Source organism: Bos grunniens, chromosome 17 (genome assembly GCF_055505025.1).
Source record: "Bos grunniens cultivar Pamir isolate PY7600 chromosome 17, Bosgru_T2T1.0, whole genome shotgun sequence".
Taxonomy (NCBI): Eukaryota; Metazoa; Chordata; class Mammalia; order Artiodactyla; family Bovidae; genus Bos; species Bos grunniens.
In genome coordinates this window covers 62,341,465-62,369,338 of record NC_141181.1, presented here as the reverse complement: position 1 = coordinate 62,369,338, position 27,874 = coordinate 62,341,465, and the positions used below count along the sequence as shown (strand labels likewise).

The following is a 27,874-nucleotide window of genomic DNA, read 5'->3' as shown; positions in this document are numbered from 1 at the left end:
ACAGTTAACAAGTTCTCTATTTTTAACCTAAAACTCTCCCTTAAAGGCGTTTAAGATCATTTGCCCTTATACAGATCACAGAAAAAGACAACAGATAGTTAACAATTCACATAAAAAAACCCTGTGTGCATACAACACTATCAGACAATCCTTCAGTTGTACCTGTATGTTACATGTCACAATTGTATTAGCCTTTCCACATAAGCTCAACAGAATGGTTTGCAATGCAACAATTAGATACAAAGGAAAATACTTCAACCCCTAAAATGATTTCTTTTACTTACTATTGTTAAGCCACTAGGTTAAAAACTATAATTCCTCAAACTGTGTGGGCTCTGAGGTAAGGGCAAAGAAGAACAAATAATTTAAATAAATATAAACCAGGTCCTAGGCACATCTGAAGCCCTTCTATAAAAAGCCACCTTCTCCCAAAAGATACATGAGAAGCCCCAAGAACTGGGCAGCGAGACCTTTTGAAGTGAATGGACACTCACATCTACAGGAATCCCAAGCACAGAGGGAAGGCAAGAGGTAAACAGCATGCAACACTTTTGAAAGCTTACAAAAGTCCACTTTCAACATGTCATTAAAACACTGCTCTTGGACTGCAGAGGTGCTGGCTCTGACTCTGCCAGTCACTACCCTTTAAGTCATTATCTTAGAAAGTTCTCCCTAAGAAATCTCTGCAGACAGAAATAAGTCAAGAATGGTGACCAGCAGCAAAGAAAAATAAGAAGCATCTAAAGAAAACAGCTTATTAGAGGTGAAACCAACACTAAATCAGTTCTTGCTTACTTTGTCATAGTCATATTGCGAAGAGCATCTGCTATCAAATCTAAGGTACAGGCAGCGAGCTCCGGGGATGTGGACAGTTTCTTTAAATTTATAGTTGTCTCTGACAGGGTGGACTGTTTCCACAGTCTTCCCAGCAGCCCATGGAGCAGGAATCTTTAAACCAGTGAGAAACCCTGGCTCCTCCTTCTCTTCCAGCATTCTAAAACCAGAAAGCAATGGAGCTTAACAGCAAGGAAAGGAAAAGGTATACACAGTAAAATATGAAAGGTTAAGAAATTTTGGTTTAATTTTCTACAATAGGCAGTATGACAACACTGTAACAAAAACAAACAAACAAAAAGCCTTTTATTTATTGGCCACACTGCACTGTGTAGCATATAGGATCTAGTTCCCCAACCAGGGATCAAACCCAGGCCCACCCTGCAGTATAAATGCAGAGTCTTGGCCACTGGACCACCATGTAAGTCCCCAGAAATGTTTTTTAAACTCCTATATTTAAGGTTCTTTTTTCTTTGTTAGACAATATATTTGCATTCCCCCCCTCCCTTTTTTTTCAAGGGAGAAGCCGAATTCATACCCAGAAGAAGACCACTTTGCCAACTCTCATTTAAAATTCCTCAGGGGAGAAAAGATACTGTAAAGGGCCTTTAAGACTGGCCATTTTCCAAATCACACAGGAAGGGTCCTGCAGTCTCCTCTTGTTGATAACTAAAATGCCAAGTGTTAAAAATCCTATGAGTCTACATGACTACTTTTACTGTAATTTTTACTAAAGAAAAGTGCCTTTGAAGGTCCTCTTCTCTATTGTAATTCAATTCTCAGGGTCTTCACAGCCCAAGTTTGTATCATGGAATACAAACTCCTATACCCTAAACTCAGCTGTTGGGGAATTCTTTTTCTGTTTCAGCTTTGCGCTATCCAATGTAGGGGTTACTTTGTCAAGTGTGGCCATTTAAATTGAATCTAAATGAAACACAATTAAAATTCAGTTTATTGGCCACACTGGCCACTCAGAAAGAGGTCAGTAACAGCAGGTGGCCATGGCCAATAGCACTGAACAAAGATACAGACTTTTACTGCCACACAATGCTCAACCAGAGAGCATGCTGCTCTAGAAAAACCAGGAAGTCTTTCCTTTCTGATCAATGTTCTTAAAGACAGCTTTAGTGAGATGTAATTGACATATAATAAATAGCACATATTTAAAGTGTACATTTTGATAAGCTTAGCCTTCTGTATATACCTTTGAAGTCTCCTCCTTCCTCATGGGAATCCTGGTGGTCACTTCTTCATTTTCTTTCACTGGAAATTAGTTTGTATTTTGTATCTTATATAAGTAGAATCATAGTTTGTACTTCTTAGGGGGCTCTGACTTTTTTCACTCAGCCTAAGTATTCTAAGACTCATCTGTGTTGTTGAAAATATCAGTGGTTCATTCATTTTTATTGCTGAGTAGGATTCCACTACACAGATACACCACAGTGTTACCCTTCCACTTGTTGATGGACATTTGGACTTGTTTCTTATTTTGGACTATTCTAACTAAAGCTGTTGTGTGAACCTTCACATACAAGTCTCTGTAAGACTCTGTGCCTTCTTTTCTTTTGTGTACATACCTAGAAGTGGAATAGCTGGATAACATGGTAGATATATTTTTACTTTTTAAGAAACTGTCAAGCTGTACATCTCCATCATTGGTATATGAAAAATTTTCAGTTTTGAGCTAATCTCTTGATCTGCAGGGAAATTTATTCTAACCCATTCCTATAATCTCCAAAGCCATTCTCTTAATTATCTGTAAAGGTTTGACCCTGAAGTCTCTGTCTTTTCCCAGTTAAAAAAATCACAAAGTGAGTACTACAAAGGGAGTAGTAGGCTTTCACCAGAGGAAAACATGGCAGAGGTTCCTGCAGGAAGCAGTGCTCCTTACCTCTCATCCGGCAAAAGCCTGCCCTTCTGGTCTGATGCACCACATGGGGAACAGCCCACCTCAGCAAAAACAGGACACTGGGTTTTAAGCAGCAAAGCCGTCTGAAACACAAAAGCATCATGTCCTAAAGTGCTTATGTGTCAGTTATCTGGATGGTGAAAGTGAAAGTTGCTCAGTCGTATCTGACTCTTTGCGACCCCATGGACTATACAGTCCATGGAATTCTCCAAGCCAGAATACTGGAGTGGGTAGCCTTTCCCTTCTCCAGGGGATCTTTCCAACCCAGGGATTGAACCCAGGTCTCCTGCATTGCAGGCAGATTCTTAACCAGCTGAGCCACAAGGGAAGCCCAAGAATATTGGAGTGGGTAGCCTATCCCTTCTCTAGCAGATCTCCCCGACCCAGGTATCAAACCGGTGTCTTCTGCATTGCAGGTGGATTCTTTACTAACTGAGCTATCAAGGACGCCCATCTGGATGGTACTAGAGCCAAACTTAGAATTCTCACCTAAGTCATCTTTTCACAATCCCAGTCTGTTCTCTTTCACTAAGAAATGCTTTGCTACTTAGACCACTTAATATCATTTTAACTCTGGAACATATCATTTATATTCATTACCAATATCCAGCAAAGGCTCAGGAGACTAAATATAATGGAAGGATCTCAGTCGCACCATAGATAGTATTTTTACAGTTCACTGGCAATTAATATTTGTTAAATGAATGCAGTAAGTAATTTAGTCAAACAAACTGTTTTCCCTTACTATTTCAACTTATTTTTATGACACCATGTTTTGCTTCATTGCACCTTTATTTCATTTTCTGCTCCCAAAGAGCAGTTCACTTTGGCACATCTTCGGACCATACCTGACTGGTATAGAGTACCAGCTGCACTAGCTGAGGCATCAGGGCATCGGCCATGGTCAAAGTTTGTAAATTTGGATGCATCAGGGAAGTGAGTAACACTGGGAGAAGGTGACCAAGCATAGTAGCCTTAGTAACTTGTTCCAAGCCTTTTAACCTACAAAAGTTCAAGAAAACATACAGCTTCATCAATTCTCAGGCATGAGAAGAAGCCACTATCATTATTCTTTGACACATTCTCTTAAACTGCATCTCCTGGTACTAGCTAAGCATTTATTGTTTCAGCAATTCAGTCTACAAATGTTCCACCTCCCACGAGGGAGAGGGAAAGAACAGAAATCTAGTAATAGATTTTACCTTTGAACTGTGATTTTTTTTGCCCTACCAAGTTTATATGGTGCATTTTATAGCACCTTTGAAGCACTTTATAAATGGGTTCTAAAATGCAAACAGGTACTCTAGTTACCACCTGCAAGTTCCTTTGGCTCTGGGGCTGCAGGGTGCAGTGTTGCACTGAATATCTGATAAGGAGACAGGGAATGGCTACAACGCTGACTCAGCTGCCTAAAGAAACTGGTTCCCATGTGGGACAGAGGCAAGTAGATTTTTAATTTGTCTTTAAAATCATGCTCTCCCCCCACCCCGTGTTTTATTGACATATAACTGACATCACTGTATAAATTTAAGGTGTACAGTATAATGATTTGATATATGTATATATTGTGAAATGATTACCTAAAATCCTATTCTTAATAACTCATCCTCTGCTCAAAGAACGAAGGTATGTGACTCACCCCAAGAAACATGTGGGTTATGTAAATTCTCTAAACTACTTAGGATGCTTGGGTTGGAACACTCACATCTCCCCGGCTCTCAGACTGTGTGTCCTCCCCAGGCGGACCTGCTCCATGTGCCCACAGTGAACCTGACATGTCCCAACAAGCCCCAGTGCAATGCCTTTCTGGATCACACTGTTGGCAGCTCTAGCCTGCCCACCTGCCCTCTGGGAGTGGGCAAGAAACAGGGACATGGGACAGACAGCGTTACTAGAGAAAAGAGACACTGCAGGGCACTGTTTCAGATCAGCATCTCAACACTGAAATAATCAACAAACACAAGATGTAACTCATCTCTGACAAGAAACCATAGCAGAAATCTTAATGGGGAGGACTGAGAAAGAGCTTTAGTACGGGGAAAGAGAGATTTACCCTCTGAATAGATCACTCCTGTATTTGGAGAAGTAAAATTACAGTAAATTCTCGGGATACTGTGTCAGTATCGTCTTTTGCAGAGCAGTTATTTCTGTGTCACTGAGTCACTTCCTCCTCTCTAGAGTATTCACCACAAGGAAACTAAGCGCACACGGTGCTGAGTGAGGCAATGAAAGGAAAGGCCAACTTGGGAACGAGGGTGGCAGAAGACCCATGTGTCAGAGAGGATGGTGTCCATACCTTGCAGCCCTCAGATCATGGCTGTTAGCCCACTCCTCCCTAAAAGCACCATTAAAGATTTCAACTGTGTTTGGCTTTGAAACACTTGCCATTCCAACCTGGTCTCACAAAAACGCCTCAGAATTAAGTGAGCATGTGATGTTCTGTTCTAAAAGATTTCGCTTTCATAAGCAAATTCTTCCTGAAGGGCAGCAGGCCACAGTTCACAATCCAAGTCCTCACCTCTGCTCCCGGTCGGGTATGTCACTATTTATGAGGGCAGTTGTGACCTGCTGTAGCATTTCCAACACTTCATCACATCCAGTCAGGATTTGGGTAGCAAGAGCCAAAATACTGACCTTTAACTCCTAGGTAGGAAACATCACACAATTATTTTTAAGCTCTGTGATGACGATATACTCACAATGACAACACAAAATGATGTATTTAATGATGCATTTCCAAATTAAATAATGAAGTGTTCAGAGTAAGCCCAATGCAGTACGTTCCGCTAAGGATGGCAAGTAACAATCTGAGTTGGGAGGCTAAGGTCTGGAGTGCTGACAGAAATACGCAGTATTTCACGGGGAGCACACTGAGTCCCTGGGAGAAAAGGCGTTTCTCCCGTCCCCTCCAGCACAGGAGAGCTCCCGGTGACCAGCCCAGAAACTGTCCAGGTGGAAGAATGCCGTGGGCAGGATGAGGATAGCTAAAGAGAAAAACACAACAGCAAAAGGTGCATGGAGAGGCGGTGAATAAAATGAGACAAAAACACAACATTCTGAAACAGTGCAAGTGACCTTTTTACTTAACGTTTTAAACCATTACACTTGAAAACAGGCAAGTTTAAAAATTCAATGAAAGTAGCAGGCAGTTACAGGCTATTAAACATTAAGAATAACTATTAGAGAGTTCATGGGAGTACGAGTACTGAATAACGTGTTAAGAAACATTAGTTAAGATCATAGAAATGTTTAGTTGACAGTTATTTCCTATTAGGAAAAAAAATACAAACCACTCTAACCCTTCAGGTGAAATGTGTATCCGTTTTTTCCCCAGAATTCCTAGACAAGCCAGCCTATTCTGCCTTTACCGGGAGTATTTCCTTCCAGGAGTTCAGGATTTGTAACATTTAGTCTTTCAAATAAAAACACTGTTTTTTTGTTGTTGGAATTTTCTGGGGTCTTTTGGGGGTATTATTTAGACATTTTGATCATTAAGAGAAAGGCATTCTGAACTGACTACATGAGATCCTGTCAGCCTTCATCTGCTGACTACTTGCGGGCTGCAGCACATCCAGGCACTGCACAGGCCTCGGCTCTATTTCTCACAGCAGCCTCACAAGGGAGAGGCTTTGGCCTCTTCATACTGATTAGGAAATTAGAGCACTTTCAAATTAAGTGTAATCAATTTAAATGATTAATTCATGTATTTCTGCCTGTTTAAAAACTGATTACATAATGAGATAAAACCCATAAATATGAGCTAGCAGATGTATGAACCCTTTTATATGTGTGTTTGTGTGTGTGTGTGTGTAAAAGGGTAAGAAAAGGGCAAACTATAGTGGTTTTTATCTTTAGCTATAGCTTTCTTCGTTAATTTTTCAATGTGTTTTAGTCAACATTTTAAAGAAAAATTGAGTTCTTATGAATTTCTCCAATTCTCCCAACGAAGTTGAAATTCTGAAGAACAATGCAAACAACAGCCTCAAGCACCTGTCAAGATTATAACAACCAGGGCTACTAAAAAAAAAAAAAATCTGTAGATTGCTATAAATTGTCATGTGGGAACAAATTATTGAGTTTATACAGAAGCTAACTTAAAAATAATTACCAAAAATGAAATCAACTATAGGTTCAGAAATTATTCAATATAAGGAGTATGAGAAAATTATCACCTTTTTAAAGTTATCTGAATCAAGAGAACACAATAAACCAGCCAAGATGTCAAAACTGTTTAAAATGTTACGCTCCCAGATTCATTTACCTATATTTATTATATATACATACATATATTTATACTTAAACTTTTCAGGTGCATATGAGATCACTTGTTAAGTGCCAATTCTTAAAAACAGATGAAAATAAAGCCACAAAAAGACTGACAGGAGCTCATGGATGACACACTATGGGAGTGTCACAAATATGGTAACCACCGTGCAATGACATAAAAATCTATGAGATGAGTGACCTAATATTACCTCACACAAAAATATAGGCCACATGGTGAACTCTGACATCATCAAAGACAGAAATTTAGCCAGTTAAGCTGTGCTTTTACACATTGGGTAGAAAGCATCGTTAGAATAAAGCTTGGTGTTTACCTGTACCTTCAATGTCTCTCCCTGCAAGGAGTTGTCACTGTCATCATTCTCATCAGGCTTAATCAAAATAGTGTTACTGAGAAGGTGGTTCTGAACTGCCATCAGATAGCGCAGGCAGGAGGATGCGGCCTTTAATACAAATAAGGGCATTTAAATGATCTAAACTGTACTGAAAGAAGGGCTCACGTTTTTAAAAGATTTTGATAAGGGAAGCAAAAGAGAAAGTACAGAAAACAGACCAAGTTAGTTTCTCAGGTAACTTATTTCAATACATTTATCATAACTTTCTGCCTTCTGCTATACATTGCTCACTAATCACTCTGATACTTGAACTTCTGCCTCTTAATAAGTAATTCCTCTTCCCCCCTCCCCCTCACATGCATCTCTGTGACAGAAGACTCTACCCAAACCCTTAAAAGAATCTTTTGGTTCTTATCAGTCTCTGTAAATCACTGCTGGTTTAGAAAACAATGCTAAATTAAAAATTAATAGAAGGAAAATCCCCAGGATTTTAAACAAAATGAAAACATCCAAATTCAGTCTAACAATTTATTGCATTAAGATATTTAAGCTGGAGGAATAAAGTCTTTGGAGAAAATACTCTAAGTGGATTTGTCTAGTTCTACATTTCTAAGACAAGCACAGCTGTTCATTGACTTTCATCAATTAAGTCTATCCTTGAAAAGTATGTGTATAAGTATGTGTGTACACACATACTTTAAAATGGTAAAATGAAAACAAGGACACTTGATATAATTTTGCTTTCATTAAACACATTTTTACTTACAGGCACAGTTGAAAGGAGTTTTTGAAAATCATCTTTAGAGACAGTTTGGCACTTGGTGATTAAGATACAGGATTCTCGTACAACAATCTTCAGAATGTAGTGTAAAAGTTCATCATTTAGTCTTTAAAATGTAGGAAAAATGTAACAATAAGATACTGATGGTTAACTAATAAAAGGATAAAACTTACACAATCAGTACAAGATGACAAATAGCAGATACGAAAAATTCATTGGCTCTGTAAGTGAATCATCTTACTTAGTAATGATGCTAACAACTAGATATATTGTCTAAATTAAATTTATGGAAATACAATGGTACTCAAGCACCTAGTTCAAGTATTTTATAAATAGCAGAGACACATCTTCCTCTACTCACCAGCTCTAGCCACACCTCCCAGCCTCTCATAGACCAGCAATTAGATGATGCCCTTTACCAACATTTCCTAAATAACCTCCACCTGTTACTTCCGCCAAGTGCTCTTTTTGCCAGGCTCAAGTTATTTCACTCATAAAACTGAAATGTGCTATTATCATTTATTAGGGCAACTGTGGGATTTTTTATCTTTCAGTTGGATCCACAGTTTAGACTTAACATGCTAATTATAGCAAAAGATATTACAGGAGACTCAAGATGATCAAACACATTTAAGTGTAAATTAATTACTGAGGAAAACACTAAGAAAAGGCTAGCAGTGAATCACATCACATCACCTGTAATGATCCTCCTCCTCGCTGCCGAATCGGTTGTTTTGAAGTTGTTCAGCTAAATTAGTGAGGATCACATCCCGAAGCTGGGAGAGGCCACTGTTTCTCTCTCCTAGCACAGAACAAAGCTCCATAAACTATCTTAACAACCATGCTTAGAAAACTGATACTATTTTTTTTAAAGTTTGTAAATGAGAAGACTGTTGACAATTGAGGGGCACCAGGCATATGTACTAAGACAAACAACAGCAGCAAATACTATATCACAACCAATCAGACTTTCTTTAACCAGTACATCCTGATTAAAGTGGAGTTACTGTCTTGATATTTCATGAAGTGCGATTTCTAATTCTTTAAACTTCTAATTCTTTAATGTTGCTTATAAATGCAGAGTGTTCTTAACAAGGTGAGTTTTGTTGCTGTCATTGAGTCTAACTTTAAAAGTTGAGTTTTAATGTGTGGGGGAACAACTGTCTTAGAAATCCCAAGAAATCATTATCTTTAATGTTCTTTGAACATCTATAACCAGGTACATTATGCTACACAGTGGGGCTAGAAAGAGGTTTACAAAGCTTGACAATATATAGAACATGGTTTCTGCTTTCAATCTGGTTTAAGTGTTGGCATATGTGCACTTTTAAAAATAATGCTAACAGATATGAAGAAAAAAATAAAATTCAGTCATTTCCTTAGGGACAAAAAAAGGATGGTTTTTCAAGGGTAATTAAAGGATAATTCTCACCTTCTGTTAAGACCAGCTTAAGTAAGTTATTGATTTCAGTTTCACCTGGGTACAAGATATTTAAACCAGAGCTGAAATGACAGAAAAGTTGAAGTTTTTAAACACGTGTTCTAGAATATCCAAACTCTAAGTTTTAAAATTTTTATTAAAGATGCCATTTTGAGTACAGTTTCACCACTAAAAAGGCAGTGGAACCTAAATTTACTGTTGTGATTCAGTCCAATGACCGTCTTGATAAACAGGATCCCACTCCTCATATTTGTGAATTACCAAAATGATAACTTATCTGAGGCTAGATGCTGAACCAGTTAGAGAGAACTGAGTTATACAAAATCACTGTAGTGAAGCCAGCTAGATGTAGATTGTAGCAGAAAACCATTTGAGAAGTAACTGGCAGAGCAAAGATTAGAATCCAGGTCTGCCTGATGCCAAAGCCTGGTTCTTTTTTTAATTTATTTGGCTGCGTGGGACTCAGTTGCAGCATGTAAACTCATAGTTGTAGCATGTGGGATCTAGTTCCCGAATCAGGGATCAAACCTGGGCCCCCTGCACTGGGAGTGTGAAGTATTAGCCACTGGACCACCAGGGAGGTCCCCCAAAGCCTGTTTCTTAACCACCTTGCCACACTTTGACCAAAATGAGAAGAACATCTATTTGCAAACCACCAAAATATCTACTTATAGGGACTGTTTTTTTCTTTTGCTATTTTAAGATCCATACATGAGGAACGTCTGAGTCCCTGAGGTCCTGACTATGGGATGGGGCAGGAGACATGGGAGGCTAACAGCCTAGAGGGACAATTACAATGAAGCGCAGAAGAAGCCTTTGGTAGACAGCACTAAGAAAATTGTGCTGAATACCTGATGGCAAGGCAGACCTCCTTCTGAATTTCAGGGCAAATTTGATCTTTGGGTGCCATCAACAACTGCCAAAGAAGCAATCCTGACCGTCGAATGATGTCTCGATTCCTTTCAGTTTGTGGGCTGAAGAAAAATTTAAACACCACCTACAGAAACAGAAGGGGTATATCTGAAAATGCTAATTCTACTGGGAATAAAATTATCCCTATGAAGAAAGAACAGGCTAGTTATTCTTATGAATAAATACCGAGGTGTATTTTTAAACACAATCTCTTCTATTGTGTAATGGTATAATTAAATATTTTACATGTATTAATTGCAATGAGCTACATATAGCAATATTCCATTAACTGCAGTGCAATGAGTATGATGGTTATTCTAATTACAGGATTAGAACGTGGTTAAGTTCCAAAACAGGAATGTGATAATATTTTTATCCTGGTAGAAATTAGCTGACGGAAGCCAGAGTCTGTGTTTCTTTTTCTCTATTTCAATTATCTCAAAACAGTATATTTACCTGAAAGACAACAAGAATGCAGCGTATAATACAGGTGTCTCCATTAACCATGGCCTTCTCCATAATGTCACAAATACTGCTCAGATGGTGTGCTTCAATGGGATGCTGTTTGCCCAAGACACTTGTGATTGGAAGATTGGGGTTGGTAGCAAGAAGATTGAGTTGGTGTATGCACATCGCACCAACGTGGTGCAATAATTGGTTTATAACCTCATTCGTGGTTATAGCCTCTTCTAGAAGATGAAAAGGAAAGTCTGTGAGGAAAGAAATCTCTGTGGGTGGTCACCACAGAACATACCTCTCACTTACAAAAGGTACATGCACGCTAGAAGAGACTAATTTGGCTCCAATCTCTGCCACTACTGCTGGAGAACTCTATTCCTTGCCACAGAGTGCTGGGGTGAAAACACCTGGGAATTTCCATTTTTTAAAAAAAGCGTAAGTAGCTACTTTTTGAGTCCTTCTATATGCTAGACAATGGGCTGAATGCTTTGCATGTATTACCTTACAATATCGCTATCAACTTTGATTATTTCAGCCCTGTTTTGTAGAGAAGTGACTCAAGAATCAGAGTCAGTAACTCACCTGAGATCACACAGATACTAATGGTAGAGTTGGGATGTGAATTCAGGCCATATCAGCTTAGATTCCATGCTGGTAACTCTTCTAGAAAAATCTCTATTCACCTATATTCAACTTTGCTGATTATTTTTCTGACCATCTCAAATCTGCTGTTGAGCCATTCTAATAATTTTTTTTTCTTAGTCACTGAACTTTTCAAATCCAGAATTTCCAACTAGTTCTTTTTTTTTTTAAAACAAATAAACTCTTTGTTGAAATTCTCTATTTGTTTATAATTATGATCATTATACTTTCCTTTAGTCTTTTAAACATGGTTTTCTTTAGTTCTCTGAATGTATTTATAAAGGCTGCTTTAAAGTCTTCATCTTCTAAATCTAATATCTGAGTTTTGCCTGCAGTGTTTAGCTACTGGTTTCTCTGCTCACTTTTTAAAAAATTCTTCTTTCTATTTTACTATTTCTTTTCTTTCATTTGTTTATTTTTATTATTCTCATTTTTCTTTTTAAGGCTATCTTCCTAGCGGTAGGTAGGAAATAACCTTGTCTGAGTCACAGGTTGTGCTCCAACACCCTGAGCTAGTACGACTTCCACCCTGGATGGATCATGTTTTATGCGGGAAGCACAAAGTTTAGGCAGTTTTAAACTCTTCCATGCTTTTCACCTTCTGCTGGACCCTCTCAAATTTCTGCATGTGTATGACGGCTCATTTTCAGCCAGGCCTATGTGAACAGTTTGGGCCTTCTCTGGCTTCTTCAGATGTTTGGGGGAGCTTATGAAGGTCTTTTTGTAGCTTTCTCATTACCCAAATTTCACCAGTAAATTTCTGGCTAGTTTACTGGTTTGCTGCTTGCCCTAACCAGGACCACAACCTCAGGCTAGTTAAGCCACTGGTTGTCTCTGTTTGCCACCAAGACCACTACTGTTATTGACACTGCTGCTGAGCATGAGTTTTTCCCATGCTCCACTCCAAATCAGTCAGCCCCTTCTGGCAGCAAAGCTGCTGGCTTCCATGATCTGCCCCACCCTGCCAGAATTACGGCACTGATCAAGCTTACGGTGGGAGACAGGGGTATCTCCAGCTAAGAACACCACAGACTTCTACTGTTCTAGCCTAAGTTCAGTGGGTTTTTTGTTTTAATGAATACTGCTTCTGAATTTGTTATATCCCTTTGGTCAATTTCCAGAGTCTAGAAATACTTTTTTAGTTGGTATTTTAATTTTGTAGAAAGAGTTGTTTGTGATAATTCAGTTCATTTTATCACTGCTTTATCAAGAGAGGATTTGCTGAGCTACTCACTACTCCATACATACCACTGTAGTTGACTTTGAAGTCATGAGATTTTAAATTAATATTAAGTTAATAATTCTTAATATTAACAACTTTAATATTAAGAAATCTAAAGGTCATTTGCTGGATATTCTATCAAATTGTAAGTCTGTGTATAAGTAAGTTATTTTTAAAGCAAAACAAAACAAAACATAACATTATATAATCCCATGCCAAATACAAACAAAGAATGAATTTCTGTACTAAAGTTTTGACAATTCAGAAGGGTCGTAACAATTTCCTTTTAAAAAAAGTCTGTGGACCACCTCAAAAGCTCTATTTATTTACTTAATCATAAACCAATCAGATAACAAGAATTTTAAACTCTAAATTTGAAGAGGGAAGGCTGTTGACACACTTTGCTGCTTGGGGTACATTCCCACTTACACTGCTGCTGTGCTGTCTCTTATTTCCCGGGGGAGCATCTCTTCCCATAGGACAATGAGTGCACCCACCTTTGGGCTCAGTGATGATATGGCTGACTCCAAGTCTCTGGCAGACGTAATGGAAGGCCTGATTCCCAGGATTACACCACTGATCGATATAGTCATTCGAGCATGTCCACAGCATGTTGTTCACTGTATCATAACAGGCACCTGCAAAAAGAGCAATCTTTATACAACTATCATGTCTGGATATATACTTATATATATATATATATATATACCTTTATACAACTATCACTGCTGGATATATACTTCTCATAAGCACTGCTAAAGAGTAGAAGGGCAAGGATGCTCCCCAGAGATGGCAAAGCAGTAGACTGGGGCTCAAAGGATTCAGTCTACTTGGCTTAACTCATATGTGAGAATGGAATAGTTTCAAGGAATAGAAAGTTTTTAGTCAGTGACTTACATTGTAACCTTTTCAACTCCAAAAAGGATTCAAGTAGCTTACATTAAAACTCAGGTACAATAGGACTAGTTAACATTAACACGCAGTAAAAGCCTTAGTAACTGAACCCTAAACTCAGAATCAAGTTTCCTAGGTGCCAAGGCAAACAGAATATCCAATACACTACATAATGCTCATCTTCTAACAATAAGAAGTATACCAAACCCTTAGGGGAAAGAAGTTTCTTTACGGCATGAACTTGAGAAAAATTTGTTATAGGATCATCATATAACCTATAACGGACAGTATCTTCAACCATAATTTATGCAGAGGAATTTCACATATGACAATTTCTTATATTAATCCTCACAACTAAAGAGTAGCATAAAAAAATTCTTTCAAGGAAACTAGAATACCATAGAGAACTGGCAAGACTTTTTGAGAGAAATTGCTAAAATTTTGAATTTTTCCAAGGACAATAAATGTGGGCTTTTAATTCTTACCCAATCCTGGTACAAGAGCACCACGCCCCAAGGAGCTTCCAGCAGCATCTATGAGGTCGGCACGACTTGTGAATTGACCATCCGAAATATTATACACCAAGCTAGAGGCCAGGACTTCGGAAACAAACAGTTTAGTAAGCCTTGAGATGAATGATGGTGAGTTAAATTTTAGCCTCTTAATATAAAGACTTTCATCAAAATCACATCTTGTTTTGGTTGTCTATTGGTATAACAGTGAGGAGACAAAAGACACATGTTAAGATCACACACACAAAAAAAACCCTGTCATAAAGTCTCTTCCAATGTAGTGAATCATATTTTTTTCTTTTTTTTTCCCAACTGTTTGACTCCGCAAAATTCAGAAGGCACTAACGGACAGCCAACTCATCCCCATGGTGCCCAGAGTGAAGAGAAGTCAGCTTAGATGCACGATGGACTAAAATCCCACTACTCAGAGCTCCAAACGGTATGAGGAACAGCCATCAAAGTGAAGTATATTTTTGAAAGTGTTTTTAAAACAGCAACTTTTACATATGGGTTTTTTCAATATAGATTGTCAAAAGGGTAATTGCAAGAGGGGTTATGATCATTAACATCAAAAAGTAGCAATATTTACAAGAAATACTTTACATACATTTGGTGCTCAATAAAGGTCAGAGGGTGTTCAAACACAAGTCAGTTGCTATCCTTCCAAGCACTGGCTCTAAAATTTGGAGAGATTTTGGCCTTTTCCCTTAACAAAGGCGAGTGCAGTGATGACAAGCATGCACTTTAGGATTCTGAATTTGAATTATAGCTCTACCACTTCTGTGTGACCCTGGCAAATTTACTGAACCTCTCAGTTGCCCCACGTGTAAAGTGGAGATAATAAAAGTATCTACTTTATACAGTTATTGTGAAGATTAAGTGAGTTAAAAAATACGTCAAGGATCTACACCAGCACATATATGCTAGCTGCTAATTTTTCTCCTGAAAAGGTTTTATTGGGACAGAGAGGAGGGGGCTCAGTCCTTCTTGGATGCTGCTTTCCTCATGGTGGCCGGGACATTACTCAGCTTCTCTCTCTCCCTCTCGGCACGGATATATGTCCCCACCTTTTTTCTTGATGAACTTGAGGGCCTGCTTGTTTTTGGGAGACCATGGCATGCTGCTCCTCAGGGGCAAAGGTGCACACCTTCTGCATCATGTCTGGTGGGGCTGTTCTTGTTCTTGGTCATCTGGTGGCCCTTGCTGAGGCCCCTGGCTAGGGGGTAGCACAGAGCCATAGTCACTGCTCTTCAATGGCTGCTGTGGCAGATGGGCTAGCTCTATTACTGATGTTATTTTCTTCCCCACTTTTCAACAGAAAATCTGAGCAGTGTCTCAAATTTCTCGCTTTTAGTCGCATCACCCTAGTAATCCAGATTCTCATCACGACTGACTTGAGCTGTGATCTAAATGGCACTCTTTGTTTCTTTTCTATTTTCTATTGTTCTGTCCTGCACACCAACAAATGGTCTTCTCCAAATCTCTTTTTCATTGTGTTTCCCATGCATATGCCTTTCCCCATGTGGCCACTTACATGAATAACAGCCATTTTTCAGGACAAACTCAAAACTTCATGAAGTGTCTCCCTTCTACCCCACTTGACAATGACCCTTTCTGTCTCTGATTCTGCAGCATTTACATCTGCTCCCCACGGTTCAGGCAGAGAAAACAGCATCATGCTTCGTTTTCTAGCTGTTTCACACACCGACATCATTTCTCCTAACCAGACTATGAGCTCTTACTCCACTTACTGAGTAGCCTCCACAGTGACCACTGTGGAAGAGGGCACAGAAGGAATTTCAGCATTTATTCATTCGTTGGTCTAAAATAGAATCACTGAGTAAGCTATATCCTCACGAAAAAATGGCACCATGAAAACCTGTTTTAATCAAGTGGGGCTAATTTCAATTGAGTGGGGGAAAAAACCATGCCAAGGAAACTAAATAAAAAGGTTTAAGATGATTAATGGTCAATAAAAAGACAAATAACCCAATTTTAAAATGGACAAAGAATTTGAATAGATATTTCTCCAAAGAATATACAAAAAGTCAATGAGCACAAGAAAAGATGTTCAACATCATTAATTGCTGCTGCTGCTGCTGCTAAGTCGCTTCAGTCGTGTCTGACTCTGTGCGACCCCAGAGACGGCAGCACACCAGGCTCCCCAGTCCCTGGGATTCTCCAGGCAAGAACACTGGAGTGGGTTGCCATTTCCTTCTCCAATGCATGAAAGTGAAAAGTGAAAGTGAAGTCGCTCAGTCATGTCTGACTCTTTGCAACCCCATGGACTGCAGCCCACCAGGCTCCTCCATCCATGGGATTTTCCAGGCAAGAGTACTGGAGTGGGGTGCCATTGCCTTCTCCATCATTAACTGCTAGGGAAATGCAAATCAAAACCACAATGATATACTACTTCATATCCACTAGGATGGCTAGTAAAACAACAAGAACAACAAAAAGGGAAAATAACAAATGTTAGAGAGAATGTGGAAAAATTGGAACCATTGCTAATGAGCCTCTAAAATGGTACAGCCACGGGAAAACAGTTCAGCAGTCCCTCCAAAAGGTTAAACACAGAAGTACCACAGGACCTAGAATTTTCCTCTCACACATACACCCAAGAGAAATGACAACATGTCCACACAAAAACTTGTACATGAATGCTCATAGTAGCATTACTCAAAACAGCCAAAAAGCAGAAAGAATTCAAATGTCAATGCAGTATATCCATACAATCAAATATGATTTGGCCATAGAAAGAAATGAAGCAATGATTTGTGCTACAACATGGATGAAACTTGGGAACATTATGTTTCAGTTAAGAAAAAGCCAGTCACTAAGTCTGAGGAGGCCTTACTAATAGCTGTGAAAAGAAGAGAAGCAAAAAGCAAAGGAGAAAAGGAAAGATATCAACATCGGAATGCAGAGTTCCAAAGAATAGCAAGGAGAGAGAAGAAAGCCTCCCTCAGCAATCAGTGCAAAGAAATAGAGGAAAACAACAGAATGCAAAAGACCAGAGATCTCTTCAAGAAAATCAGAGATACCAAGGCAACATTTCATGTAAAGATGGGCTCAATAAAGGACAGAAATGGTATGGACCTGACAGAAGCAGAAGATATTAAGAAGAGGTGGCAAGAATACACAGAAGACCTGAACAAAAAAGATCTTCATGACCCAGATAATCACAATGGTGTGATCAATCACCTAGAGCCAGACATCCTGGAATGTGAAGTCAAGTGGGCCTTAGGAAGCATCACTACATACAAAGCTAGTGGAGGTGATGGAATTCCAGTTCAGCTATTTCAAATCCTAAAAGATGATGCTGTGAAAGTGCTGCACTCAATATGCCAGCAAATTTGGAAAACTCAGCAGTGGCCACAGGACTGGAAAAGGTCAGTTTTCATTCCAATCCCAAACAAAGGCAATGCCAAAGAATGCTCAAACTACCGCACAATTGCACTCATCTCACACGCTAGTAAAGTAATGCTCAAAATTCTCCAAGCCAGGCTTCAGCAATACATGAACTGTGAGCTTCCAGATGTTCAAGCTTTGTTTCAGAAAAGACAGAGGAACCAGAGATCAAATTCCCAATATCTGCTGGATCATCAAAAAAGCAACAGTCCAGAAAAACATCTATGTCTGCTTTATTGACTATGCCAAAGCCTTTGACTGTGTGGATCACAATAAACTGTGGAAAATTCTGCAAGAGATGGGAATACCAGACCACCTGACCTGCCTCTTGAGAAACCTGTATATAGGTCAGGAAGCAACAGTTAGAACTGGATATGGGACAACAGACTGTTTCCAAATAGGAAAAGGAGTACGTCAAGGCTGTATATTGTCACCCTGCTTATTTAACTTATATGCAGAGTACATCATGAGAAACTGGGCTGGATGAAGCACAAGCTGGAATCAAGATTGCCAGGAGAAATATCAATAACCTCAGATATGCACATGACACCACCCTTATGGCAGAAAATGAAGAATTGAACTAAAGAGCCTCTTGATGAAAGTCAAAGAGGAGAGTAAAAAAGTTGGCTTAAAATTCAACATTCAGAAAACTAAGATCATGGCATCCGGTCCCATCACTTCATGGCAAATAGATGCGGAAACAGTGGCTGACTTTATTTTTTGGGGGCTCCCAAATCACTGCGGATGGTGATTGCAACCATGAAATTAAAAGATGCTTACTCCTTGGAAATAAAGTTATGACCCACCTAGATAGCATATTAAAAAGCAGAGACATTACTTTGCCAATAAAGGTCCGACTAGTCAAGGCTATGGTTTTTCCAGTAGTCATGTATGGATGTGAGAGTTGGACTATAAAGAAAGCTGAGCAATGAAGAATTGATGCTTTTGACCTGTGGTGTTGGAGAAGACTCTTCAGAGTCCCTTGGACTGCAAGGAGATCCAACCAGTCCATCCTAAAGGAGATCAGTCCTGGGTGTTCATTGGAAGGACTGATGTTGAAGCTGAAACTCCAATACTTTGGCCACCTCAGGCAAAGAGCTGACTCATTTGAAAAGACCCTGATGCTGGGAAAGGTTGAGGGCAAGAGGAGAAGGGGACGACAGAGGATGAGATGGTTGGATGGCATCACTGACTCAATGTTCATGAGTTTGGGTAGGCTCCAGGATTTGGTTATGGACAGGGGGGCCTGGCGTGCTGCAGTCCATAGGGTCGCAAAGAGTCAGACACGACTGAGCGACTGAACTGAACTGAAATGAAAAGCACATATACTTCGTAATTCCACATATATGGAAAGTCTAGAATAGATAAGTCCATAGTCAGAAAGCACACTGGTGGAGGCCACAGGCTGGGTGAGGGGGTGGGGAAAGGAGTGGCTGCTAATGGGTATGGGATTTCTTTTTGGAGTGATAGAAATGTTTTATAATTAGATAGTGGTGATGGTTGGACAATTCTAAATATATAAAACCACTGAATTGTATATTTTAAATGGGTAAATTTTATGGTATGTAAGTTATACTTTAATCATGATAGTACACCTCCCTCTTTTATAAAAATATGTGTACACTTAACACTAATGAATTTTTGCACATTATTTTGTATCATATACATTATTTGCTTAACATTTCAGAGACACATATGTGTCCTAAAATGGAGGCATTTCACAGACCTTTGCTTTCTACATTTTTTATTTTGTATTTGGGGTATAGCCAATTAACAATGTTGTGATAGTTTCAACTGAACAGCAAAGGGACTGAGCCATACGTATACACGTATCCATTTTCCCCCCAAACTCCCTTCCTGTCTGCTGCTGCTAAGTCACTTCAGTCGTATCCGACTCTGTGCGACCCCATAGACGGCAGCCCACCAGGCTCCCCCGTCCCTGGGATTCTCCAGGCAAGAACCCTGGAGTGGGTTGCCATTTCCTTCTCCAATGCGTGAAAGTGAAAAGTGAAAGTGAAGTCACTCAGTCGTGTCCGACCCTCAGCGACCCCATGGACTGCAGCCTTCCAGGCTCCTCCATGGGATTTTCCAGGCAAGGGTACTGGAGTGGGGTGCCATTGTCTTCTCCGCCCTTCCTGTCTAGGTTGTTACATAACACTGAGCCAACTTCCCTGTGCTATACAGTAGGACCTTGCTGGTTATCCATGTTAAACATAGCAGTGTGTACATGTCTATCCCAAACTCCCTAACTATCCCTTGCCCCCATCCTTCCCCCCAAGAACCATAAGTTCGTTCTCTCACAGACTTATTTTAATAGCTCTATGGTGGGTAGTGTTCTTGCTGTGTCATCAATAAATAAAGTGATGACAGATTATTTTATTTCCTAAGATCTTTCTGACCTCATTATTATTCTGAGTAATTCTACAGGACAATAGTTTTCAGAAGTATACTATTACATCATCTACAAAAATTCTATTTTTCATTCCTCCTAGCCTATGATGATACTGATAGGGTTTTTTGTTGCTATCAAAGAGCTTTTGCAAACATTTAAGAGAGTAAGTGCAAAATCACTATTAGGAAAAACCTTATATTTCAGAGTCGGAGACAAATTGGGAAAAGAGCCATAAATAAAGTTCACTTACTTTTTAAAGACGACAAACCACTTGTTCCACCAAAAAGAGAGCGGGTGGCAGAGCTGCCTGATCCCCCTGGAGGTGGGACCAGCATCACCAAGTATGTACCACAGGTATAAATGGGTGTCTTCCGAAGCATTTTTAGAGGAAGTCCACAGCTAGTATTTGCTGGTAAAAGGAATGAAAATGGTGAGTAACAACAGTTGACACACAGATTAACCTGATTACCAAACCAGAGTATGACAAGGGGGCCCCAAATTCTAGCAAGGATATACTAAGATTCAGAAAATAGAGCAAAAAATAATAAGCTAAGGCAAAAATAATGATCTTCTAGCTCCACAGCCTGGCCCCAAGCCCCCTGGTTCTATGATCTGAACATTTCTCAAAGGTGTTCCCAGTACTCAATATGCCCTTATGGCTCTAAAAAATCTTTCAAAGGAATGAATCCTCACATGGACTAAATCTCAAAATAAAAGAAGAATCCTACTGTTTATATTTCCCCCTAGGAAACTGTCCTCCAGTAGAGATCTTTTCATTTTATATAGAACAAATTCTTAATAGGCTTGTGATATTTCATTCATTATAAACAGCTTTAAACATGGAATCAGCCAGAAATTTCAACCCATAACCAGTTAATAAAAGCTTTCACAGTATCTATCACAAAATAATTTTATGCCTGCAGGATTTATAACCGATGATGCATTTTATTTCTTTTTTTTTTTAGGATCAGTGACATAAACTATCATTAAGAAAATAATTATTGTTTATAATTAAAAGGTATAAAATGTACTTTAATTTCCCTTACTCACTGGCAGATATGAAAACGTAGGGTGAACTGAAGTATTAGTCTAGTGAGGATTGATGACAGCAGCAGAAAGTCAATCAGAGTGTTTTACCTAGGAAGCTGTCAGGGTATAAAATATAACTGCCTACATAGATATAAAATTATCTTTAGATGGTTTAGATTAGAAAAGTGAGACAAGCGAAATCTAATCTGTCATTGCTTTGAATGCTTGTGGTTCTAAATTCCATTTTTTAAAACTTCAAGCCTCCAATAAATATATTCTTCATCTAGGACATAAATCCAGTAGCATAAATTTCCATAAGTAAGAAACCCTAAAAAGCTAGCAACTTTGTGAGCATAACATTTTCACTGAGATTTTTTTTAATAGACATATCTTATTAACATAGTAAGAGGTATTAGTTTACCACAGAATAAAAAATCCTAGACCTTCTGAATGTTGAATAATTGTCAAAAATTCACTTAGCCTATTACTGATGAATTTTTATGTAACATCATGTTTAAATAAATACATCAAGAATGTGCATAAAAGTACAATGATTGAGATCACATATTTAGAATACAAGTAATAGTTTCAGAGGAACTAAATATACCTCGCCTACTGAGTCCTCTTTTTGATATCACTCATATTTTCTTAGGTAACAAACATTCCTTTAGCATTTCTATTGTGCAGGTAGGATTCAATTTTCTTCCAAGGGACAAACCCAGATCAAGCCTTCAGCTTATCAAGAAAACATTTATTTAGGTAATAAGGACTGCTCTCTACAAAGTATTGCCTATAACTCAAATTATCCACAGACCCAAGTTATAATAACTATTAGTAAATTTCTAACTTGTATTTGATATAATAGAGATCTGTAGAAGTAAAATATTATCCTTAAATTCTAATATGGACTAATAAATATTTAAAATTTTATAGTCTCACAAAGAATTAATCACAAATATTTTTTCTGAACATTTCAATATATAAAAGGATGAAAACATAAAATTGCATTAAATTCACTAAACATATATTTATTCAGATCATTTTTCTCTACATGGCATCTTTTTCTAGCCTTATCTTTTACTACAGGTCATGATTTGTTATAAATTCATGTAGTTGATATGTAATATGAAAACTCTCCAAGAATAATGGTTCTTGACTTTTGGGGGTGGTCATAAGTGACCGTGAAACTCTGATGAAAATTATGATGATACACATACTATGTTATTTAAAACTTTGGGAAAGGATGCTTATGAAACACTGAATTTTTACCCTAGTTAAGGATTCCTGCTTTAAAAGTACAGAACAGTGTGTTTAGAAGGCTACCTTTTACTGAGAAAAGAAGAACAATAAAAATACATAAATTTATCTTTACATTAATTTCTCTTTGCATAAAAAAAAAAACCAAACAACTCTGCCAGGATAAATAGAAACTAATAAATAGAGCTACCTATAGGGGGCAGGGTGGGGCAAATAACAGAATACACCAGGATACTGGAGTAAGATTTTTCTGCATGTACCATTTATATTGTTTTCACTTTCAAACTCTGTAAACACATTATCTATTTCAAAATATTACAGTGCAAACACTAAATGCCAAAGTCCAGAAAAATCAGTCTCTGTTGTAGAGGGTTTGCCTTTTATTTGCTTGGTCGAGAATATGTTTAGTCAAAGTGGAAGTGTTAGTTGCTCAGTCCTGCCTGACTCTTTGCAACCCCATGGATTATAGCCTGACAGGCTCCTCTGTCCATGGAACTCTCCAGGCAAGAAAACTGGAGTGGGCAGCCATTCTCTTCTCCAGGGTATCTTCTTGACCTGGGAATGAACCCAGGTCTCCTGCACTGCAAGCAGATTCTTTACCCATCCCAGCCATCATGGAAGCCCATATTTAGTGAAGATGATGTTAAATGTGAATTTTTTACATTCATGAAGCATATACTAAACATGAAAATAATTTATACTAACAGTAATGACAAAGTATTTACAATTAAGGAGAGAGCTGTGTTGAATTCTTACAGATTCTTGCTAATTCATGTTCACAGCCAACAGTATGTGTTAGCTTGGAATAAAAAAAAAAAGAACAATGACTGGAAGGACACAAAAAGGTGAACTATGTAAAGCAAACTGCTTTGTAAGTCTGTAAGAGCTCAATAACAAGTACTGCCTGAATTCCACAGGTAGCATGCACTAACCACAAGCTGAATCCATCAAGCCATGAAAAGGCATGGAGGAACTGTAAAGGCATATATTATTAAGTGAAAGAAGCCTATATGAAAAGGCTATATTCTGTATAAATCTGATTATATGATATTCTGTAAAAGGCAAAACTATGAAGACAATAAAAGATCAGTGGTGGCCAGGGTTTTTGGGGTGGGGAAGGATGAATAGGTAGAGTGCAAAGGACTTTTAAGGCTATACAGCTACTCTATGTGATACAATAATGATGCACACAGGTCATTATGCATTTTTCCAAACCCATGGAATGTACACCACCACCAAGAGTGAACCCTAAGGTGAACTGTGGACTCTGGGTGATTATTATGTGTCTTGGTGGGTTCATTGATTGTGACAAGTGCACCACGCTGGTGGGGGATGCTGATAATAAGGGGGGCTGTGCACATGTAGGGGTGGGAGGTATACAAAAAATCTGTACCTTCAATTTTGCTGCAAACCTAAAACTGCTCTAAGATAATACTCTCAAAACATGCATAGAGCTGAATGAAGCTGTACAAGGTAAACATGAGATAAGCGAAGGGCAGCCGACCTGCTTGGTCCTCTTTCAGGGTGTTGGAGATGGTGGAGCCGGTGAGGGCAGCCAGTGTTGCGGACGGCGAGGCTCGGTAACGGGACAGTCTGCTCAGGAGCATCTCATTAATGCTTTTTGCAGACTCGCCCTCTTTTCTCATTAGAATTGTGCGTTCCTGAAGCGGGTTGGCTACGAATACACCATTTTCCACCTAATATTTAAAGAAAAAGAAGGTCTTAAATGGAATCTGTTTCCATTCAGTGAGCAAACTTCTCCTTCAGAAGTGTATTATTGTCACCTGGTTACTCAAAAGCATTTCCCAAAATTGTACCTGAGTAGGTGTACACCTCAAAACCTAATTGCTCTACAGAAGCTGAGAACAAAAGGGAAGCTATGAGATGTTTGAGAGCTTTCATTTTTAATAGTCCAGATTCTTAAAATGAGCCAAGTTTAATAGGTTCTACGAGGGTTGTTGATGAAAATTCCTCATACTGAATTCCACAGGCAGCTCTCACTAATTACAAGCTTCTGACAGGTACAAGTAAGATGAGAGGAAAACAAATCAATCAGGTCTTGATTTACTATTAAGTACAGCCATGAGGATTATATCTTCTTGAAATATAATTAGTGGCTAAAATCCAAACTCTGTAATAACAGCAGTCAACATTAGCCCCAGCTGCTCGGGGATTGGCAGAGCAACAGTAGAGAAAGGCAGACTCTGTCTGCTAAAAATATATGCCAGCTTCAACTGGATCCTTGCTGGTACTTGGCAGTTCTTCCTTCATCGTTTGATTATAACCCAGCAAAAGCTCTGGGGCGGTGATTCCAAAGTTCTTCCACCAAATTTTGAGTATGGCTTTAAGCAGACCACCTGCCTTTTATTATTACTGAAAAGATCCAGACCACTTACTATAAGCTGCTCCCACTTGTCTCTCTTCCCACTCAAGAATCTTGGTGTTCAGCCTCATTTATTCTTTTCCTCTTAATTCAGAGGAAGAAGCATTTCCGCCTCCTCTCTAACTGCCCCCTCAATTATCTCCCATCTGCCCCCTTCACCCTCACAGTCTCCCTCTCTGATGTCCTTCTTTTTGGTTTCAAATATTCACAGGTCTCCGAGATCTTAAAGAAAACATTGGCGGCCCACTGCAATACCATCCCTCTTCTCAACTTCCATTCACTGTCAGATGTCTCAGATATACCTAAAGCAGTCTCTTCATCCACTGCCCGCTCCAGACCAGACTTCTGGGTCTGGCTGGAGTCTCAGAAACTGGTGCCATGAGTGAAGAGAGGCAGAAATAGAGATAAGAAAGAACAGGAGTGCAAAGTAGACAGGCTTCCAGAAGCAAACAAAAAGCAGTGAAGGAGTCCAAAGTGAAAAGTTGGTAACAGAGAAGAGGCTAGAGAAAGCAAACTGAGGAGCACAGCCAGGCAAGGTTCCCAGAGGTGGATGGATCTGGTGGGGGAGGCTTTTACGAGACATTCACGAAAGATAAGCAAAAGGTTTCTTAGAGTTTGAAAATGCTGTTTCTATTTCCTCACCTCTGCCTCTTAACGCTTTACAGCTACTTAACTCAGTTCCCTCTAACAAGTGAACATTCTTGATGGTCAAGAGGAACCTAAAACCAAAATCATCAAGCTTTTCCTTGTCTTCTGTGTAGGCTGTGCCATGGTTGCCAGAAACCTTGGCGTTGTCCTGCCTCAGTCTCAGCGGTAGAATACAATCCTGGTTTGTTTCTTTTCAACATGAACATGTACCTATGTGTAAGGGACTCTTCTAATGAGCAAAGTCAACAGTTCCTGCCCTCTGTGTGTTCCTCTTATCTGCTGGTTCCCATCTCCACTTACTTAAATGGGAGTCTGCTTAGGATTAGACCCCACCTCTGGTTCACACCATTCAGGTATGACCTAAATCAAATCCCTTATGATTATACAGTGGAAGTGAGAAATAGATTTAAGGGACTAGATCTGATAGATAGAGTGCCTGATGAACTATGACACTGTACAGGAGACAGGGATCAAGATCATCTCCATGGAAAAGAAATGCAAAAAAGCAAAATGGCTGTCTGAGGAGGCTTTACAAATAGCTGTGAAAAGAAGAGAAGTGAAAAGCAAGGGAGAAAAGGAAAGATATAAACAGCTGAATGCAGAGTTCCAAAGAATAGCAAGAAGAGATAAGAAAGCCTTCCTCAGAGATCAATGCAAAGAAATACAGGAAAACAATAGAATGGGAAAGACTAGAGGTCTCTTCAAGAAAATTAGAGGTACCAAGGGAACATTTCATGCAAAGATGGGCTCGATAAAGGACAGAAATGGTATGGATCTAACAGAAGCAGAAGATATTAAGAAGAGGTGGCAAGAATACACAGAAGAACTGTACAAAAAAGATCTTCACGACCCAGATAATCACGATGGTGTGATCACTGACCTAGAGCCAGACATCCTGGAATGTGAAGTCAAGTGGGCCTTAGGAAGCATCACTACGAACAAAGCTAGTGGAGGTGATGGAATTCCAGTTGAGCTATTTCAAATCCTAAAAGATGATGCTGTGAAAGTGCTGCACTCAATATGCCAGCAAATTTGGAAAACTCAGCAGTGGCCACAGGACTGGAAAAGGTCCGTCTTCATTCCAATCCCAAACAAAGGCAATGTCAAAGAATGCTCAAACTACCACACAATTGCACTCATCTCACACACTAGTAAAGTAATGCTCAAAATTCTCCAAGCCAGGCTTCAGCAATACGTGAACTGTGAACTTCCGGATGTTCAAACTGGTTTCAGAAAAGGCAGAGGAACCAGACATCAAATTGCCAACATCTGCTGGATTATCGAAAAAGCAAGAGAGTTCCAGAAAAACATCTATTTCTGCTTTACTGACTACGCCAAAGCCTTTGACTGTGTGGATCACAATAAACTGCGGAAAATTCTGAAAGAGATGGGAATACCAGACCACCTGACCTGCCTCTTGAGAAACCTGTATACAGGTCAGGAAGCAACAGTTCGAACTGGTCATGGAACAACAGACTGGTTCCAAATAGGAAGAGGAGTACGTCAAGGCTGTATATTGTCACCATGCTTATTTAACTTATATGCAGAATACATCATGAGAAACACTGGGCTGGAAGAAACATAAGCTGGAATCAAGATTGCTGGGAGAAATATCAATAACCTCAGATATGCAGATGACGCCACCCTTATGGCAGAAAGTGAAGAGGAACTAAAAAGCCTCTTGATGAAAGTGAAAGAGGAGAGTGAAAAAGTTGGCTTAAAGCTCAACATTCAGAAAACGAAGATCATGGCATCCAGTCCCATCACTTCATGGCAAATAGATGGGGAAACAGTGGAAACAGTTTCAGACATTATTTTTTTGGGCTCCAAAATCACTGCAGATGGTGACTGCAGCCATGAAACTAAAAGATGCTTACTCCTTGGAAGGAAAGTTATGACCAACCTAGATAGCATATTAAAAAGCAGAGACATTACTTTGCCAACAAAGGTCCGACTAGTCAAGGCTATGGTTTTTCCAGGGGTCATGTACGGATGTGAGAGTTGGAATGTGAAGAAAGCTGAGAGCCGAAGAATTGATGCTTTTGAACTGTGGTGTTGAAGACTCTTTGAGAGTCCCTTGGACTGCAAGGAGATCCAACCAGTCCATTCTGAAGGAGATCGGCCCTGGGATTTCTTTGGAAGGAATGATGCTAAAGCTGAAACTCCAGTACTTTGGCCAGCTCATGCGAAGAGTTGACTCATTGGAAAAGACCATGATGCTGGGAGGGATTGGGGGCAGGAGGAGAAGGGGACGACAGAGGATGAGATGGCTGGATGGCATCACTGACTTGATGGACGTGAGTCTGAGTGAACTCCGGGAGTTGGTGATGGATAGGGAGGCCTGGCGTGCTGCAATTCATGGGGTCGCAAAGAGTCGGACACGACTAAGCGACTGAACTGAACTGAACTGGTTCTAAAACCTTTGCTGGAACACCCTGTCCCTAGATCCTCCTGTGTGTGCCTGGCTCTTTCCCATCATTTAGGTGTTACATAGAATGTCACCTCCTCAAAGAGGCTTTCCATGATTAC

General features: G+C 39.4%; 1 protein-coding gene, 1 non-coding gene and 1 pseudogene across 14 annotated transcripts in view; all 3 read right to left on the bottom strand.

The window, feature by feature from the left end:
- Positions 1-27,874, bottom strand: part of HECTD4 (HECT domain E3 ubiquitin protein ligase 4) — a 173,888-nt gene that overhangs the window by 69,480 nt on the left and 76,534 nt on the right. For 8 of the 12 annotated variants that reach the window (XR_015144611.1, XM_086348151.1, XM_086348152.1 and 5 more), the window contains 14 exons: positions 23,819-24,011; positions 20,279-20,437; positions 14,199-14,312; positions 13,317-13,457; positions 10,953-11,185; positions 10,436-10,581; positions 9,576-9,646; positions 8,840-8,945; positions 8,129-8,249; positions 7,342-7,470; positions 5,262-5,386; positions 3,592-3,745; positions 2,726-2,826; positions 796-994 (listed from right to left, as the gene is read on the bottom strand). Coding sequence is in view for 11 of the 12 variants with exons in the window: in XM_086348151.1 (XP_086204277.1) it covers positions 796-994; positions 2,726-2,826; positions 3,592-3,745; positions 5,262-5,386; positions 7,342-7,470; positions 8,129-8,249; positions 8,840-8,945; positions 9,576-9,646; positions 10,436-10,581; positions 10,953-11,185; positions 13,317-13,457; positions 14,199-14,312; positions 20,279-20,437; positions 23,819-24,011 (1,992 nt within the window). In the remaining variant the exon portion in view is untranslated. Of the gene's footprint in view, positions 1-795; positions 995-2,725; positions 2,827-3,591; positions 3,746-5,261; positions 5,387-7,341; positions 7,471-8,128; positions 8,250-8,504; positions 8,639-8,839; positions 8,946-9,575; positions 9,647-10,435; positions 10,582-10,952; positions 11,186-13,316; positions 13,458-14,198; positions 14,313-20,278; positions 20,438-23,818; positions 24,012-27,874 lie in introns of those variants that run through there. The other 4 variants (XM_086348153.1, XM_086348155.1, XM_086348157.1 and 1 more) reach the window with 2 other exon arrangements.
- Positions 14,536-14,683, bottom strand: LOC147355557 (small nucleolar RNA SNORA79). Its single transcript, XR_015144926.1, has one exon. It is a non-coding gene; the product is annotated as a small nucleolar RNA SNORA79 (small nucleolar RNA).
- Positions 15,160-15,598, bottom strand: LOC147355556 (large ribosomal subunit protein eL36 pseudogene; annotated as a pseudogene). Its single transcript, XR_015144612.1, has one exon. The product of XR_015144612.1 is annotated as a large ribosomal subunit protein eL36 pseudogene (transcript).